This window comes from Rhinolophus ferrumequinum, chromosome 17 (genome assembly GCF_004115265.2).
Source record: "Rhinolophus ferrumequinum isolate MPI-CBG mRhiFer1 chromosome 17, mRhiFer1_v1.p, whole genome shotgun sequence".
NCBI lineage: Eukaryota > Metazoa > Chordata > Mammalia > Chiroptera > Rhinolophidae > Rhinolophus > Rhinolophus ferrumequinum.
Window position 1 is genome coordinate 49,970,036 of NC_046300.1, and position 20,436 is coordinate 49,990,471.

The following is a 20,436-nucleotide window of genomic DNA, read 5'->3' on the forward strand; positions in this document are numbered from 1 at the left end:
TTCCCTCTGAGCCCTACTAGCTTTGCGTACTAAAGAGAAGATGAAATGTTTCCTTTCTTATTCAAACACTGATTGCATCCACCTTGCTTAGAGAGATCACTATGGATGCCCCTTTTCATCCAGTGACCCTCTTTAAAACTTCTTTCCCACCATGCCTCCAAGAGGGGCCACCTGGAAGTCTTGTGACAGCAGCGTCCCAGAGGGTCTCCCTGACTGTGACACCTGACCTCTGAGGGAGATCCACGGTGCACATGAGCCCACTCCAGGGCTGCATGCTCAAACAGGTGCCAGAGCCTGCTCCTTTGGGGCCCCAGTCCCCTCGGATGGGCGAGGCTCTGGCCCTGGCTGGCCGGGTTGGGGTGGGCAGGGGTGACAGTACATGTTAATTAGCATGTACAGAACTGTCATCAGGAAGCCAGAAGCCACATGGTCCCAACCTGGTTTGGAGTTGGCCTACCAAATTCAAACCAGCTGGTCTTTGTTTGGAAATGCCCTGGGAGGGTCCCAGTCCTTTCTGGACAACAGGAAGTCTGGCATTTCCTTACCCTGAGCCCCGTTTTAGACACTAAGAGATTGTATAAACACCGTAGCAAGTGCTGTGGCAGATCTGGCTTCAGAGGCATACATACCCTCTCTGAATTGTTGGCAATGGAGCTGGCATGAGACTAGTTATCAGGGTCCTTATTTAAAGACATGGAGAGGAAACGTACCTGTCCATCCTGCTTAAAATTCTTTCATGACTATCTGCCTGTAGGATAAAGTCGAAACTCCTTCCCACGGTCCTATGTGCCATCACCCTGCTCCTTTCCTCTGATCTAGTAGTACCTTACTTGTATTCTCTCTCCCCCAGCCCTTTATCCCAACCATTCTGAGCTATTACCAGTTCCTAGAAAGGACCTGACTCTGACCTTGGGCCTTTATTTACATTCCTTGCTTTGCTGGACACACTCTTTAAGCCCTCTTCCTCTAGCTCACTGTTCCTCATCCTTTAGCGTTCAGTGGTACTGACCCTTTCTCAGGGTAGCCCAGTCATTGGCTGGCCTGGCTGTGCACTGTAGGGTCAAGTCGATTGTGCTGTTTTGTACTTGTTCACTCAGCCCTTCCAGGCCCTAGAAGACAGGGGTCCTGCTCATCTTGTTAATCTCTGCTTCTCCACTGCTGGGCACCAAGAAAGCCTTCCATAAATGTTTAAATGAAGGGTACCCTCCTGAGGATCCAGACCTGTGCCCAATTCATCCTTTCTAACGTCTCTTAACCCACAGCAACACCAACGGGACCCCAAGTGGAAGAGGAGTATAGCTACGCCCTGAACTCGAGATCAAAATGGCATCCCCATTCACAAGACAATAGCATGATTAGAATTTTTCTGTTGCTTAGAAACCATGTCTAACCCAGCATATTCAAGAGGCAGGTCTGGTAACCACAGAAGGCCATGAGCTAGCATTTCAGCGTCAAACACACAAAGGGCAAAATTTTGTAACAGCACAAAGATGAGATTAAGAGACTCAAGCCTGGTTCACCTTCTGTATTTGCTGCTTGATCCTATGAGAACATGGGTGAAACACATATTCTCAGTCTGGCTCAGTCATCTTCTCTTTAAAATGGATATAGTTATCCCCACTTCCTCATGTTGTCAAGAATACATGAGACAAAGCTTATCAAGTGTTCAGCAAATTCCATGGCCCTTAGGGAGCACTCAAAAATTTATCATGACTATGACTATTGCTGTTATATGACAAAAATGGAATAGACTTTCAATTTTGGGGTTTACAGTTTTCCCATTGGAAATAGAGTCACTAAAGTGAAAAATAAAAGGTTATAAAATGGCATGTTGAGAGGACTCCCATTTCTGCCAGGAAGGTGTATGTACGTATGTGTGTATGTATGTATGTATGTATGTATGTTACATATGTCTGGGAAGACATTATCTAAAGGGTTAACAGGGGCTTCATCTGGGAGGTGGCTTTATGTCTGATCTTATTTTATTCCTTTTGTTTGACTATTTTTTCTAACATGAACACATTCTCATGAAGTGGGTGATCGCAGAGAGGAGAATACTGTTTAAAAAGGAAAAGAAAAAAAGAAATTAACTGGAGACCAAGAAGGCATGGTATGTGCGTGCCCGCCCTCCCACCCCTGTCTGTTACTAAACTGGGGTCTCCCTTGGCAGGATTTTTCACCCAGATCTCCACCTTGGCTGATGTGCAGGAAAATGTCATGGAATACCTCCACGTGCTCAGCCGGCCCAAAGTGATTGACCAGGAGCATGACGTCGTGTGGACCGAAGCTTACATCGACAGCACCGTGAGTTCACGGGGCCCCTGGGGGACAGCCCAAGGGCTCCTCCTGGGATGGGAGCGTTTTCCTGTGGTGATTCCAGAAGACAGCAATTGTGTCACTCTTCCTCAATAATGGGGTTCAATGACATTTTCCCTTGTTGTAGAGTTTGCACTGGTCCCCTTGGCAAACAAGGTTGGTGAAAAATCCTAATGGAGACTGTCACCGGCACTTCTGGAAAGTGTCTGGTCAGGACAGAAAACTCACGTTTTTGATTGCATCTTCTTTAGTTCCTTGTTTTTTTCCTTCCCACATGTGTACAAATTCTGTCACTGTAGCAGTGATTCTAAGCATATTAGATTCAGTCCTCGCCATCTGAGAGACCCAGTCCTGGGGATGAATCTTTAGGTTTCAACTCGGGAAGGTGACTGGAGCTCGAGTGTAACTCAAACAGGAGTCACGCTAGAGGCCACAGCTGCATTTTCTTCCCATAGACAAGTGAGAATATGGTGGTCATATCGACACCGCATCTCTGTGAGAACTCTGGCCATGGCTCATTCTACAGCTGAATTCCAAGCAAAAGATTCTGGTACTGAACTCGTTTTAAAAGAGGAGCTTTGCCAGTCGTCAAACAATGGCTCAGTGAATGGCCTGGTTTCTTGTGTATTTTCAGGGTGATTTTTCATAGTGATAATGAGTCTGATGGGAGTGGCGTTTTTCATTAATTGATTTTAAATGTTCCCACAGGGCCTCTCTCCCATCGTTTTTGTTGGGATTAACATCACATTAATCACTGTAACCCAGACATAGCTGTTCTCCAGAGTGATCTCAATGGCTGCTGTGGGCCAGCTTTTCTCTCCATGAGATCTCTCATTCTTGCTGCATTTCTGGCAGCTACAAGCAAACACAGGGCAGGAACAACATAGGGGAACCCATCTTGGGGGCCATCACAGCAGCCTGCCCCTTCTCAGCCTTCAGGTACACAGTGGGACTGTGGGAATATGAACCGGACAAGAAGGGGTACCCCGGCCCTAGGAGAAATCTAGGGGGAAATTTTGAGCAAAGAATTTTCATGGTCTCAAAGAGCTTTCTCAGAGATTTTTGACAAGTTGTGAGAGGGGTGAAAAGAGTATCTATAATGGGATCAATCCAGACAAAAATCTTGGTGAGTCATCAGAAAACGCAGTGTCACCAATGAGAAGAAAATGAACATGGCACCACTTTCAGAAAAGAACATATCACAGGATAGAATATTCTGGCTGGGCATATGCAACCTAGAGGTCATGGTGAGGCCGAGGATAAAGCTTGCATTGATATGATGTCTGGCTTTAAATAATGTTAATCACTTAAATCAATTGTTTCAGATTTACTAATTATATACATCCATATTTATATTTATGTTTATATATGGAGGGCAATAAGAGGGAGGGAGAACCCATTGCTACTCTAGCTTTTCCCTGAAAGAACTTCTGACAAGAAAGGCAAAGTAAATGGTCTGGGGGCAACCCTAGATGAGCAGTTGCAATGGAAATGTCTTCAAAGCCTTGTGCTTTGTCTTAAGTATTTACATGAAATCCTCATTCTGTGCCATAAGCACCTTTACTTACCTTAAAATACAATGATGTTTTAAATGGCTCGTTACTGAGTAAAATGGTATATACCAAGATAACAGCTCATTGATTCCACCTCACCAAGAACGCTTTGACATGCGTAAAACTAACACTCCCCCCTCTCCCTCCGCCCCAATATGCCTGTTGCTGAAATGATAGCTCAGCGTCACCTCTGTGCTTTCCTAGCTTCTGTTGTAGCTGTGCAAATAGCCCTGATAAATAAATCCCCTAGTAGAATGTTTGGAGGGTTCCTTCTCATCTTAGTGGTATTGAGAAACCTGTTGGGCCAGTAAGGACACTGGAGAATCTCTTCCTCTTTTGGGGGCCAGGTCAGTGAGGAGAGGGCATCTGCTGTTCTAATATGTGCTTCTTGGGCCAGGAAGCAACGGTCTCTTCAAACTCCTTATCTGGGCCTGGATTCTGCCAAGACAAAAAACAAAAAACAAAACAAACAAACAAAAAAAACCACCCTGTCATTTAGGGGGAATCAAACTAGGATTTGTATACCAAACTGCTGCAGAGTCTAAATTCTAAGATGAACCCACCAAATTTGGAACCACCCAGAAGATGATTGCAAGCTCATGACTGTCCCGACACCTCAAGGGCAGTCCCAATTGAGCTTGCAATGATTAAAAACCAAACTCAGAAGCACTTAGCATTGGGAGCTGGGTCTCAAAGAAACTTCATGGTAACTAAGTATGACTTGTACCATTCTGATAATAGAATTTGAGACTGAAGAATGATGAGTACTTTGAAAGCACTGTTCCCCTACAGATACACTTTAATCCTTTGGAATTACTTTTGCTGCAGTTACGTGTTGTGGGCCAGGCACTAATGTCTGGTGTTGGTGCGTAGGGTCCGTGTCCCTAAGGAACACTGCTTGCTGTGCTGCAGGTACCAGCCAAGGAGGGTCCCTCCCAGCCTTACTGAGGTGCAAAAATGGCTGCCTTGCCCAAGGACAGGGAAACATAGTAGGAGCCCTCTTACCTGACTGCACTTAATGGACTCAGTGCCCTCTCTCTGCTCTGGAACAGCACACTGGACGTTTGGTCTGGAAGGCCATGTTGGCACAAGAATCATACGCACAACTGTTCCCCCAGTTGAGTTGCAAGCTTACTAGAAACCAGTCCTCTTCATTCCCCAATCTATTGATGCCAGTTGTAATTTTATCATAATTGTATAAATTAGTTAAAGATTATTTCAACTAATGAATTATGAGTGGGAAAAGAAAGTTGTTACTTCTGTGACTATGTAAAGGAATGCCTTGGAAAGCCTGTAAAGAAAGTTGCTAAAAAAAATTCCAATGTGTTAAGCGTGGGCAAAGCCGTCATAAAAGACTAGGGAGGAAAAGTCTTTCCTTCATTCAAGGAAATTGACACTTAGTCTTTCTTCCTTCCTTCCTTCCTTCCTCCCTCCCTCCCTTCTTCCTCTCTCTCTCTGTCTCTCTCTGTCTCTCTCTCATTCTCTCTCTCTCTCTGTCTCTCTCTCTCTCTCTGTCTCTCTCTCTCTCTGTCTCTCTCATTCTCTCTCTTTCTTTCTTTCTTTCTTATAGTTTACCTTGATTTGTTTCATCCTAGGTTGATGCAGTAAATCTGGTGGCCAGGTTAGTTTCTGGTTTTTGTCTTATAGTCACTTGGTAGCCTGCGGGAGCCCTGTGCTCCATGAAGGAGAATGACCTCCCCAGACACAGAGAAGAAGGCCACCAACTGGTGTGAGGGCAGTTGCTATTCCCAGCTAGAACTGCCAACACTCTTTATGACATGGGTCAGCATCACCGGGACACCCGTAATCATTTTCTATTTCCACGAAACGGATGACCAAAAACTTATCTGCTTAAAACAACACAAATGTATGGTTCCCATGGGTCAGGAGTCCAGGTACAAGCTAGCTGGACCCTCAGCTGAGGGTTTTACAAGGCTGCAATTAAGTGTTGGCTGCACTACAGTTCTCATCTGCAGTTTACGGGCCTCTCCCAAGCTCATTCAGATTATTGGCAGAATTCAGTCCCTTGCAGTTGTTAGACCGAGGTTCCTGTTTTCTTGCTTGTCATCCACTGGCGATTGTTCTCAGCTCTTATCACCCACAATTCTTTCTCACATGGCCACTATAGGCAGTTCATACGATGCTGTTTGCTTTCTTCCAGGCCAGCAAGAGTTCACCTCTCTGATGCTTCACCTCCTTTCAAAGGCTTCTTTGAGTAGGTCAGGCCCACCCAGGGTAATCTCTCTTTTAATTAACTTAAAGTTGAATGATAGTCTCTAATCATGGGAGTGATATCCCATCATATTCATACTCCAAGGGAGGGGATTTTAAGGGACATGTACTTGTGGAGGCAGAAATCTCGGGAGCCATTTTAGAATCCTGCGCTCTACAGCAGCCTCTGTCCTTCTGTGGTCTCAGACGGAAAGAGAATGCCATCGAGAAATACAACCAGTGCCTCCTCCTGCAAACTGTCGAGAGAAAGTCTCAGGGTAGCCATGTCTGCTCACCACTGATGTCTCAAGGGGCCTGGTTCTCTTTGTGACATTGCAGTCGGAAATTGGCTTTGATTTCTTTAGGAATCAGGTACCTTCTGACCCTGCTGACTTACGTCATTTCTATAAAATACTAAGAAAATAGGTATTCGTTGATTATCTAGGAAATTTGGACACTTGATCCTACAAGTTTGCTTAATATGGCCTTAAAAGCCTTCTTTCTCCTTAATTATCTGGTGGTTAAGGCGAAAGGATTTCTGTTTACTTGACTCATCAGTTACTATGGCTTAAAACCCAGCAGCAACAAATATAATTATGTAATTGATTTAATACTTAAATGAATAGCTTAAGGTAACCTGCAAGTACAGCGCTTTCCCTTTTTATTAATTATGCATTGATTCCTACGGTTCTGGGTCTGAGCAAGCTCAAGATAAAAGTGTGTGAGCATAAGCTGAGTTTAGATTCTTACACATGAGAGTCAAGGATTCCACTTAACCAAGCCTGGTGTTGTAGAATGGAGACTGGCAAAACTTTGCTTTCAGGGCCCATCCTCCCTGCCTGTTACTACCAGTCTGATTAAATATTCTGTCTCCTGCCTGGCTGTTCTATTCAATTTGCTTTCCTAGTGAAGCCCAAATAAATGAATTAATGTTAACAACGTTAATTATGTTTAATCAAATAAGATCTCATGTATTAATTGATAAAACAGCAAACACCAAAATTCTGAAATTCATGGGCTTCTTATCTGAAAACTAGTCATGTACAGTCATTATCTCTTAGGTGCAGAGCGAAAAATCTTTCACAATGGAATTTGTTCCATTTTGTAAGCAAAAGGCTGGTGCTTTCCAGTTGGATCCTAATCATCTGGGGAATGCTACCCAACTTGCTGTGCAGGGCAGAGCCTGCATTAAACTGAGGAAGCACCCCCATCCTGATCGACCCCTCCAGGGGAGTTTGCATAGACCACACTGACACACAGAAGGGAAGCAAAAAAATCTTTTAGAATCAGTGGGAATGTGACCATTTAAAATAATGAGAATTCATTACCAAGGCCTCCTGGCCCTCCCTTTGCTGGTAATGCTCTTCAGTCTGCAATTTGTAGGAACTTTCAAACCCATTTTGTTGCATTTGCAAATTGGACCTGTGTCCCTCATCCTTACCTCCCACTAAGTCCAACTTGGAGAAAATGCTTTGCATTTGATAAATTACACATTCGTTTCAGTTTCCCATCTAGGAATGGCACCTAGGCCATTTAGGAGTCATTTGGGTGATTGCTTTAAGCTATAACATCTTACTGCCTAGAAGCAATTACTCAGGGGGTCCAAGCCATCATAAGGAAGTTGTTGGGGCTTGGAAACCGAATTTACAGTATTTTCCCAAGACACCGCTGCATATCAAAGAAGTTCAAATCGTCAAAACAAAAAGACACACATAAAGAGAAACATAAACCATCCTGCTGGGTTGCGGAACTGAGAATGCCATCTGCATTACATGGCATGGAGGAAACTGATTACGATGGGACCTCTATTTCATAGCAGATGGGTTCATTAAATTTAATAGCCTCCAGAGCCTTTAGAAACCGTGTTAAAAACATGTGGAGCATGCTGTGACACTTCACTTCTGGCCCTGCAGTCATTTTAACTCTGGCTCAGACTATAAATATTATAGTACTTGATTTCCATTGAAACAGATTACTATTATAATTATAATTATTATTTTTTTAAATTTTATTTTGCCACGAGATGGTGATGTTAAAAAATGAGTGCATTCTTGCTTGCTGGTGCCATTTATATTCACCTAAATATTTTTTTTCCTCCCTTTGAGTCTAGATTTCTGTTTCTTTTTTTTCTTCCCTAAGCTTAACCTTCTTTTCTTTGAGTTAGTGTTACAAAACTATGAATCAAAAGTATAAAATTATTATCTTCAGGGAAGATATATTAACACTCTGTATGGATGACAGTCAACTAGTAGAAAAGCTGAAGGCTAAAAATGAAAGTTAGATTTCACGTGGTTTTTTTCAGATTTTTAGATTTATTATTGTTTCTGCTATTGTGGCATAATAATTTACCATTGTCTGTAATGAAAGGAAAGCCTCTAGAAATAGATTTAAGACCTTATAGAAATGGATAAGACCATTAAGTCTAAATAATCATTTAGCATGATAGATTATTCAGCATTCTTTGTTAGTAAGTGACAGCACCCAACTCTAGCCAAGATCAAAAAGGAATTTGTTGACTCTTGGAACCAAGTTGGAACCAAGACATCTATATAGTTTTGTCTTGAGGCATGATTAGATTTAGGGTTCAATTCCATGTTATTTAGACTTATCCCTTGATTCTTACTAAGTTAATTCCCAGGCAGTTTCTCTCTACAGGGTAGTAACGATGGCCTCTACCATCCATTAGATTTCATTATCTTTGTGGTCCTTGATTTCTCCTTTACTGTTATGATATCTATGTCAAGGCTATGATAGGCCTGTTTGGGTCAGAACCCCACACTGAGAAGTTAGATGGAGCTACTAATTGATATCCCGATTCTCACAGAGTGGGGAAGAAACCAGTCTCAAAGAAAATGGATACTGGGAGGGCTGAGAAGTGACAAAGTCCTCCGTAGCACTTGTTTGCAGAACTCAAAATAATCCAAGCCAAAGATCATGTATCCCATCAGTATGGTACTCATTTTGGTACCATTTTTTAACCAATGGCGCTCTTTATCTAGTCAAATGTTTCCATGGACCCTTCATGTATAAAATGTACAGAGGCCGAGCTGCTCTGGTAGATATCGGGGTGAAAGTACAGAGCATAAGGGAGAATCTGAAGCACTGTTTTGTGCTCCTTCCTGGCATTGCAGAACCTGGGTAGGATCCTGAGTAATCATTGAGCCAACCTCTGAGAAGGGCAAAGTGGGATTTTCTGCTGTAGATATCTGTTGTGCCCTGAGTCTGGGTCTAGTTAGAAGAGATGGTTATGGGGACGGGCAGGCTGTGTCTGTGGTTGTCTTAGAAAACCAAACTGGAAGGGTTCTTATAATGATGCTACTAATATTTCATAATATTTCTGCCTTATTTCTCTTCTTTACTGCAGATAATCAAAAGTTGACTCACCATACTTTAATCACTTCTTAGAAAACATTGGCTCTAGGCAGAGAACCCACTCACGCTAGGGGAAACTTATTAGATGGATATAGGAGCAGCCTCAGCAGAGGCAAGAATCATCAAGAGAATAGGAAATCATCTTGAGCAAACAATCGCTTCCTTTGTTCTTTCTTTGCGGAGCCACGCGGCCTTTTGCCTGTGTTTGCCACCTCACATGTCAGCTGTATTTTTCATATTCTCTGTGAACTAGTTCTCTTGTCTCCCCTCACTCATGGATGAAACATGGTCCCCTCCAACTCTACTTTATACGACATCCCAGTTCAAACCAAGTAGAGATTAACTCAGTGTTTGTGTATCTGGGTTCATGTCTGAGCAAATTACAGAACTTGCTCTAGCCCATGGTTCCTTCCATTGAGGTCAGATGCCTGCCCCTTAACCAATCAGCTATGGCTGGGGAAGGGTCATGTGACACAGGTCATATGATAAAAGCAGATCAGCCAGGGCTGTGGATAATAGATTATGTAAGAAAAAAGTATGGGTAGGAGGAAATGGCTGGAGTCTGAAGGAGTTGGCATTTCTAGACTTTTTTCTATCTAAGGCTACTGTAAGTTGTATCTCCAGCTGGGCTCTAATATTAACTCTCAGGAATATGTCCTCTTTTTTCTTCTCTGAGCCCCAGGCTCATGGCTTCCTTTTAGCCCCAATTGCTCCAACAAGTGTCCCCCCAATCCTCTCCCTGCCTCCCATGTCTTTGACCCTGCCTTTCCTCCACCCAACATCCTGCCTCATGGGTGGTAGGAACCCCTCTCTCTTGTGCTTTCTGAGAGCTGAGCGAGGTATTTTGGACATCACAACCAACTTTGTACTGCTTTTTCCACTTCCACAGCCCAGATATTTAGGCAATTTAGATTCTCAGAGCTGATTCTCATGCTTTGACATGGTTTAAACTAAAATGATCACATTCCTCTTATTATCAACATGAAGAATAATTAAAATAATCCCAGAGAACCAGGCTGTGGTTTGATATCAGATGCTAGTTGCTCTTCTCTTGTGATAGAAAGAACTTCTTCCACGTAAAAGATTTAATTCCTTTGCTCTTATTCCATAAGGATTACTGTGCCAATGATAAATGTGTTGTCTGTTTGTGCAGCTATGGCTTAAAGATACCGTAGGTAAGAATATTTCACCTGACTTGTGCTCTTATGCTGCTTCTATTTAAAAATGGCAGAGGACCACTCCTATGCCTCCTCTTGCTCTTAAAAGATTATTCCTTTATGGCCTTTCACACCTGCTTCTGAGAGAGATACAGGAGTCCGGAATCTCCTTCAGCCTTATTCTGCTGACGATGCCCAGTGCCAGTTCCATGGGGGAAATTCTCTTTTGTTCGGAACACAGAAACAACAAGCAAAGACAATAGTTTATTCAGGCAAAAGGAACGTATTTTCGGATCAATTTCCAGTATGTTTAATGAAAAAATCTGAAACATCAACATATTTGCCAATTGATGGAAACAACTATTCAACACTCTAGTCATTGATTTCTCTTCTGAAGTGATCAAATTAAAGGGGGGGCTGAGATGAAGCAAGAGGTGAGTACCATCCCAGCCTTTTTCTCTTTCCCTTTGCTCCCTCTTAAAGAGCATTTCTTTGCATGGGAAGAATCCTTCCTTTGAGGAAGACGGGTGTCAAATGCACTGTGTGGTCCTCAGTTGGTCCAGTAGAAGGGACCCAGGGGCAGGACTGCCCTCACACCTCACAAGGACAAGGCCATCATGAGACCAAATTAGATGACTTTCTGTCTGCTTTGTGAAGCATTTCAAGGCCCAGTTTGAAAGGGTTTCACAAATGGTTGAGCTATTTTCATTGTCAACCAATAAGTCAGAGGATCTGAAAATGCAGGTAGGATCACTACTGGCTCGAAATCTTCCCGGGGAACCTAAAGTTTAAGCATTTGAATCACTTGGTAACCTGATCCCTGTTTACCCTCAGTCTTGCCTTTCCCCGTTCAGTGCGACCCCCCAGCCTTCCCCTACACACAGATCCAGTCTCAAGAACGACCCCTGATATTCTCCAGTACCTAACCACTGCACGTGTTCTCTCTGCAAGAACCAGCCGCTTCCTCCTACCCATCTGGAAGCCTCAGGGCTTATTATCCCTTGTGCTCAGTTTCATCACCGTCTCCTCTGGGAAGCCCTGCCTGATCCCCTCTGATCCACCCCCACACCCCCGATCTAGAGTGGGGCCCTCATGATATGCTTCCAAAGCATTTAGCACCATCCTGGAACTTTTTGTCCTACATAAAAAAATTCCATATTTTTTATCCAACTGAACTATAAACTCTTTGTGGAGAGGCACGATGTCATGTTCACTCTGCTCCTGAGTTCAGGGGTGGCCACATAGCAATACTGGGCTGTAGGAAGCTCATAGATGAGACATCTCAAGGTTAGAGAGCATCTCAAAGTATCTATGTTTCGTAGACGTCAGGAGAGAATGGCACCATCTCCAACATGTCAGTGAGTCTGCTGCAAACTTGCTTAAGGCCCTCTTTGTTATACGCATGGTCAGTGGATTCATCTTGACCACGTCACACAGGCAACCGCCACCGCCAATCCAAGGAAGCATTTGCCACTTACATCAAAGGGGTCTGAATTCATGTGTGCATGCTTTGAGGAGCTAGGATAATAATCTATTGCCTGTGGATAATAGATTATGTAAGAAAAAAGTATGGGTAGGAGGAAATGGCTGGAGTCTGAAGGAGTTGGCATTTCTAGACTTTTTTCTATCTAAGGCTTCTGTAAGTTGTATTTCCAGCTGGGCTCTAATATTAACTCTCAGGAATATGTCCTCTTTCTTTTTCTCTGAGCCCTAGGCTCATGGCTTCCTTTTAGCCCCAATTGCTCCAACAAATGTCCCCCCAATCCCAGCGGTGCTGGGTTCAAGAATTATTCATTGGGTGAACTATTAAGGCCAATATTAATAATAATAGTGGCTAGTTGGCAGTCAGCTGTAACCAGTGAGCCATTGGCCACTAATATAACTGCCATGGCTACGCTAGCAGAAAATGGGGCCTAGCAAGAAGATGGTGGCTGAGCTAGCAAGTTCGGATCGCAGTTAGTGAGTCAGTCGGTTGGCAGGCAGAAAAGCAGACAGCAGGTCGCACATCATGTGAATCCAGCCTCCAGTGAGACTATAGTGGTATGACTCCGCTACCTATGGCTCCGTGGGTGTTCCTTTTTGGCCTCACCATGTCCTGCGTTCTTATATGGGGAGCGGGAGCAGAGACCCCGCAGTCCGCCCCCCATGACACATGGCGCAGCGAGCAGGGTATGGTGCCGGCCAAAGCTCTCCAAAGGGCAGTGGAGCAGTTGGTGCGTGAACACTCAGTCTCAGGAAGACCACGAATGGCAAACAGGGTTTAATATCTGCTATATCCTGATTAAGATAAAATTGATGGTGCTTTTGCCATATACAATTTCATGCTACAAAACTTACCTACTGTTAAAAGACAAGAATTTTGTAAATGGTATTGACGCTGTCGGAATCGTATCTGATTCTTGGGTATACACTGGGCATTCGCAGAATCTTTAAAAATAACTGCTTACGTTTGTTTTTCATTTCCTGGCTTTCAGTGTGCTTCCCTATATATTGTCTCCAAGTGTCTTACCTTGGTCAACAGAGCCCCAGCGTCAGTGGCCACTCTCCCCTCACTCTCGAAACATCAGCCATGCTGGTTCCCTTTGCGGTGCTTTAGCATCCCCAAACTTTCTCCCTCCTCCAGGCTTTGGAACATGCTTCTCCTTCTGAACGGAAACATGGTGCTTCCACTCTGCTCCTGTCCGGAAGGAGAGACTCTTTCCCATTCTCCAAGTTGCAGCTGGAATATTATTCCTCATGCACCCATTGACTTTCCACCTCAGATCCCTATCCCTTTTCTTCATTTGTAATTATTTCAAGTGAAGTCCTTTGATTTTTTTTTTTTTCTCTTGAAAAATTCTTTTTTGTCTGTCTTCCGAAAAATAATGGAATGATTGGGGCAAGTGTGTATTGGATCCCTACGACCCAGTACTGTGCCTGACTCATAGTACTACACAGTCAGTAGCTACACCGACAGGCTAAGTGGCTTGTTCTTAGTCATACCACCAATTTACTTTTACTATTCACTGGTGTGTTGTTCCCAGTCAGCGCTATACTTCTCCTGAAAAGATACAATGAGGCACCAAGAATTAGGGAAAAAATCATTAAGAATATTGACTACAAAGTGGATGGTGGTGCCAAGATGGAGTTTAAAATATTTTCCCCAAAATGCAAATGTCACATGTGTCCTTCCTTTTGAAAAATCTATCTGAATGGTCAAGTTCAGGTCTGAAGCAACTGGTTTTGATGAATGCCAACTTCATCTACTCAGGGAGAGTTGCTGATTTTAGATGGAAGAACAGGGAACTTTCGGGGGTGAACCAGAGTTCTGCAATCCTCCCTTTCTGTGCATGTTGTTAAAAGCAGTACGTTGGGCAAAGGGTTGATTGCTTAAGGCACATTGTTTATACTGCATTACTTAGGTCTGATGGAAAAGTTCCTAACAGTGGTTTTCTTGCTAAAGATACGGTTTATGGATGAAGAGTGGAATGCGATTTTTTGGTAGGGCATCATCATAATTTAGGTGGACTCCAAAGAAACTTGATATTGGGAGAGGCCAGGAAAAATATTCAGGTCCATGGAGCTTTTTTAGCATTAGCACTCAATTCTCATCAAAATACAAATGCTGTCTGCTTTTAATTACCGTCCTTATTCAAGCCAAGTTAATTACTCTGGGCCAGACTGGAAAGGAAAATTCCCAGAAAGTCTGATAGGATAGAATGGTAGTGTGTTTTCTGAAGAAGATACTGAGAAATCCTTAATGAGTTATTGTTTCAATATAATTTTTGCAACAGAATACTAAGGGAATACGGGAGGGGTGGAGGGAAATCATAGGTTTTTGGCAGCTGTTGACCATCCTAGCCTTAGACAATCTGCTTCTTATTTAGTTTACTGTTATGTAAAAGCATGGAATTCTCAAGTTAAGAAATATTGATCACTGCATGACAATACATATGTAACAAAACTGTATTGTATTGAAAAAGCTCTCCTTTTAGAGTGAGATTACTGACTCTCTTTTGTTATTAAAATGTGTGGATCTTTTTACTTAGAAAATAATGTGGTTTTGTTAAACGTAAGTTATTTAAAGGTTAAAATAATCTTAATTTTTAACTATTAATATTATTAAGAACAGATTTTCAACCAAGTACAACTGAATGCAAGGCAAGAACAAACTTGGAAAAGAAAATCGGCGGCTGGGAATGCAGAAACACATGGAGGGCTGTGTCTTGGCCACAGTACATAGGTTCACAGCAGCCCTTTGCTGGGTTGGCAGAACCATACATTTTTGTAAGGTCTGTTGATTTCCCCAGACTTCATGGAATCCAGATCAAGTTTGTCCATTTCCCATTTCTCTTGCGATGATAATCCAACCTCGGACTGAAGTAGGAGACCGAGTGTATGGACTTCATGGCCTACTTATCCAGCTGGATTGCCTCTCTCTCTAGCTGTCAGCACACATGAGGGTTTACTCTTTGGCCATCATTGTTCTGGGGACACTTGTGAAACCAGAGGAACAGGTACCTAGTTCATTAATTAGACCCTACCAAGCTGAAGGTCGGTCCCTATCCTGGGCACAAAGGTGTCATAGCTTTCATTTTTAGGAAATACAGTTTGAGTCCCTATAATGAACAATCCAAACCAGTTAGGTAATTTTAAATTATTAGATTAGTTTTGCTAGTTCATGGTAGCCTCCAGCTTTGAGTAGTGAAGGCTTTACATTCTCTCCCTCAGAATCTTGTTACCAGGCTACGGTGAAAACAAAATCTCAGACAAAGTCTGCCATACAATACAAATATTTATTACCAGCATTCACAAAAGCCAACTAACTGTTGTGAAAGCTCAAGGAAGCCCCAGCTCTCTATCATTTCAGTGGTTCTGATGACATCTTGTATCAGAACAAAGGCATTGTTTACAGGAGTCAGTTGACATTCTACTTGGAGTCAGGTGACTGAGAAGCCTGAGTCAGCAGCTGAAGACAAGGTTGTTTGACATTCAGGCCTGGGACACTATTCCTAAAGATAGGGGCCACTGAGCTCCCCAAGTCTTTTTGTGGCTTCACACAGGGAAAGGCAGGAAGGGACTCTGCAATTCGTCGGACCAGTCCACACAGAGTAGACACCTCCGATTGACCAATACAAAATCATTTCTAATGTCCGTTATGGTAATTGCCAAAACCTCTTGTGTTGGTCAGAGATAAATCGTTGTAGCACATCACACCTATTACTTAAATATTAGTAATGTATATCCCTGATTAGATCAATTGACTGCTTCTGAGATACAGTGAAAATGAGCACACACATTCCTGTGACAACATTTATGAAGTGTGCTACTGTAAATTACGTGCCACAGCACAGCATTATATAATAGATACAATCAAGGTTTATTCTTTGCAAAATGGTACTAATGATATTGCTGATCTCATAGAGTTGTGAATATTTAAAAAGGTAATTAGCACCATGCTAGGCACGTAGTCCTCTATAAATGCTAATCATTATTATCTACAAATCCAGAATAACATTATTACTTATTGTTCTATGCATAGAGCCTTGTGGAATTAATGACGCCTTCCTTTTTTTTTTTTTTTTTTTTTTTGTACTTGCTAAATTCTTACAGTCTCAGAAGAAAGGGGATAAAGAGGCTGGTACGTGTATTCTCCTTCCCAGCAGGAAGGTATCCCCAAGTCACGGCAGTCGTTGAAGCTGTGCACCCTACCCTGAGTGGTGTGTCCAGCTTGTCCTGCCTAGAAGCTCCATTCCATGCTTGGGAATGAAAAAGAAAAAAAAAAAAAAACAGTCTACTTATATCATTGCCCCTGCTTCTCTCAGAAGTCTTTCTGGCCGTATCATTTAGAAACAACTAGAGTAAGAAGTAATCAGTGCTGGAATCTGCTTTGCCCCCGCTAATCTAGTGCAGTGGCCAGCAGGTGTGAACCAAGAAGCTTGTGAGGGAAAGCTGGGCTATGAGAACGAATGGTGATTTTCAGAAGCATCTTCCCAAAGATGCTGCAGGCCAGGCCTCATTTGAGCATCGCAGTAAGAATGATTGGGATGCTAGAGCCAGCAGTACGGGGCAGTTAAATGCACCCAGGCCCTGTGCTCAGTGCCTCCGCCTCCCTGCCAGGTAGGTCCTACTGTCTCCATTTCCAGAGGAAGCTGAGTCATAGGGAAATAGAGGAATTTGCCCAAGGAGATGGGACACTTAGTGGAACAAATAGGATCCAAACCTAGGTTGCCTGCCTGGTGTGAGGTCTGTCCTCTGATGCAATGTTGCCCTTGGGTAGGTCTGACATATGTGCCTTAGCTCTGAGGAGGATCAAGCCCCCCAGCTTGCTTTGTGGAGTGCCAAAGTCTTTCAAATGCCTGCTGTGTGATTAGAAGTGTCCTTGGGTTCCCACATGCCTGAGTTATACTGCTTCTACTGAATTTTGAAAAACTCATGGTGCCTGCTTTGAGCTGTGAAGACTCAGGAGCTTGACTTGTCCTGAATCATGTTCCCCATAGTGTTGACAACCCAAGATAGGAAACCGTAAATTTTGCAACATGGATCTCTCATATGGAGAGTTCTCTGTGCTATATTAAATGATAGAAGGAAAACTCTGCTCATCACACTTATACAAGAAGCCACAGCATTCCTGGACTGAAATCTTGAGTCAAAACAATTCTATCTATTTCATGGACTTTTAAATATCCTGGAATTTGCATTTCGAATGTGTTATACATCACAAAACGATGGTGTTATCACAGCAAACACTGTAATCACATCCTGTAATTTATATAACTCCATCGCTGTCACTATGTCAGAGTCGGGATATGCTATTCCTGATACACACAGCTTCTGTCTTCCAGGATATTGAGCGTCCTGAATCAGACTTCTTGGGGGCATTGGTAATGACTTTGAACAGAAAAGTCTGGCAACCTTGATGGGTAGTCAGGCGAGTCAAGCAGTGAGTAAGTAGATCAGAACTTTAAGTACACAACTGAACAAGTCAAAGTGTTCTGAAGGCAGGCTGCAGTGGGGTGTTTGAACCTAGGAAAGGAAGGTCACCAGTCCGGGAGCCCTACATTGCACAGAGCAGCAGGGGTCTGTGCTCACGTTCAAGGCCTTCCCAGTGACCTTCCAGCTAACCTTGGAGCTGAGATGGTGTCTCAGAAACTTGCCTCCAGGTTGAACCGCTGCTCAAACATTGCTTTGGAGGGGAAGGAGTGACGTCATCAGCCCTTTCTTTATTGAACTTTTACTGCTTTTTCTTCCCCCAAATAATCAACTTTTAGCTGCTTTTCCTTTTTAAGAATAAATTATCAAATTTACCCTCTTCCCTCCATACCCTATCACTGCCAGTGTTCACCTCCGAATCAGAGTTCCTCAGTAAAGACATGGGGCCGCTCGGATGTGAAAATATGGCCTCAGGGCAGTGCCTGGAATGAAAGAGGAGGCAGAATGAATTTGCTCTGTATGAGAAAATAGGACAAATGCAAAAACAGGTTTGTCTCCTGAGACAACAGAGGGGACAGCAGGCTCAGCAGGGGGACGGGGGTTTGGGGGAGGTGCCTGACTCCAGATGGACAAAGTGACTCGAGGTCTTTTCAAGGACAGGGATAGCTCTTACTTAATATCATGTTGTTTTCTTCACTACAGTGCAACCCCCTGCCTCTTATAGAAGTTTACCACATTTTCTCGAAGGCACCAGAAGAAGGGTGTTGGAGGGAAACCTGGGAAAGTTCCAATTTTCTACATCTTTACCCCCTTGGGAAGGGTATGGGGGGGTGTCTATGGGGGGTGTTGAGGTACTCCCCAGACAGGATGACGTAAATATATGGGGGAAACGAATGGAAGATAAGTGCTATTTTAGTAAGGTTTATTATATAGACTCAATCCCCTGCAGGATCCAGGGTGATAAGAGTATTTCCCATGATTAAGAGACATGTCCTATTCCTGGCATGGGAGAAGGAAGGGGGAAATCTTCAAAAGGGAAACTTATACCCAGCCTTTAGCCTGAAAAGGGTGGGGGAGGGTAGAGAGCTTTTCCTGAGTGTACGGTTTCTCATTTGCTTTCAGCTCAAAACAATCCTTATGCCAAAGTGACATATTTTGGAGTGACATGCTCTGATCCCCTCCAGGTAAAATCATCTCCACTTGGGGGAACATGATTTGATTCTCAGTGTCGTTGAATCTACTTGCCTAAGACTTATTCATTCTTCAAGTCTCTATTACGTACTCCTCCCTTCCCTGCTCTAGCTTCATGGCCCAGTTATACAGTATTGTTACCTTTAGTTTACATCTAGGTCTCCAGTTTGTAGCATCACAGTACGGAGTGGTAACCAAGTCTCATGTCCACTAGTCTTCCCCAGCCCAGGGGTTGATGCTTAATAGATAGTTTGTGGATAAATAATTAGCCAAGAACTACATTATTATAGGTTTAAAAGGGAAAAAAAAAAGTGAATGTGATGTTTATCACTCAGTTGTATTCCAGTGAATAGTTTGCAATTTTGCAATTTCACACCCTTCTAATCCATTCGTAGTTAAAAAAAAAAATCACAACAGATTTTACATATGGAACATTAAAACTGGGGACAGATACAGTGGCACCTCCAAGAGCATGTGTCTTATTTATATTTGCACGTGGCCAGCGTACCCAATATGCATATGAATGTTCATTGTGTCATTAAGTGAATGACTTCGTGAGTGTATGACCTATGCTTGTTATCTTTTATTATGTTAGATTTTTAAATTTTCCAATATGGAGATGTGGAAGCCATCGTTATTTGAAAGAACGCTGTGGGTTTTATTCATTAATTTCAGTTACCAAAGAGGAATATGAAAACAACCAAATTTTACCATTGCCACATGTTTCAGAGCGTTTCTTTTCTTGTGGGTGTTTCATGCACACACATACTTGTATTTGAGTGTGTTTACAAAAGTCACAACGCATTTAATGACAATTGTGCAACTAAATTCTGAAGTAGCTCATCTGAGTTAGTTATAGGTGACAGGCTATCAAGGAAACACTATGACCTGAACCTCTTGGATTGCACCACCTTATCAGTCCAAATCCATTGCTCCATAAAATCTGTGGCGCCCCTACCATTAACTTAGGACACAGGGGTTTTTTTTAAATCTAAATCACCATGAATCGTTAATTTTCTCTGAAGTATATGGACCAGAAGCACAAATGGTTTATGTCTATGTAACTGGAAGGTAGCTACTTATAGTCTTCTTTCTCTTTAGCACTTCCCTACTTCTTAATGTTGGCTTCTGATGACAACCATTGTAAATTTCTCTGTCCCCAACACTGTTACTGCAAGTGCCATGAATGTCTTTCTTAATGGGAATCCTACTGTATTCTGTGACTCCATGTAGCCTTTAATTTTTTAACCATCACATCTCATGTGTCAATCATGACATAGCTGTGGGTCATAAGGGCTTTGAAAATCCTCTTATTTTTGCACCAGTATTGGGCATTCGTGATCCGGAAGAACGTTGTTCCTCAACGTACTGAATCATTGTCTGCCGCTTCTCAGTCTGTTGAGGTGACAGTGCTTGGCTGACTCCCCCTACAGGCTTTGCCCGAATACCCCTTGCCTGATTGTTCAGGAAAGTCCCACTACTCAGTGTCTAAGTGTGGGGGGGGATCTGTCAGGGTACCCCGACACCTCAGTGCCCTCAACTCTCCTGATATCTCTGCAGTGATTGCCTTCCTCTTAATGTCCATTGGAGGAATTCTCAGAGGTGTCTCAAAAAATCACTTTTGAAATTCTCCCAAGGAAGCTGAGGGGGAAGCCTGGGGATACCAAGGAACTGACCTTTTTCCCTCTGAACTCTATGCTGTCAGTGACTACCCCCCAGAATGT

The 20,436-nt window shown here is 43.0% G+C and overlaps 1 protein-coding gene across 1 annotated transcript in view; it reads left to right on the plus strand.

The window, feature by feature from the left end:
• The window catches only part of CACNA2D3 (calcium voltage-gated channel auxiliary subunit alpha2delta 3), an 841,437-nt gene that overhangs the window by 557,179 nt on the left and 263,822 nt on the right, over positions 1 to 20,436 (plus strand). Inside the window, 1 exon segment of the mRNA XM_033132710.1 lies at positions 2,171 to 2,304. Coding sequence (XP_032988601.1) covers positions 2,171 to 2,304 — 134 coding nt within the window.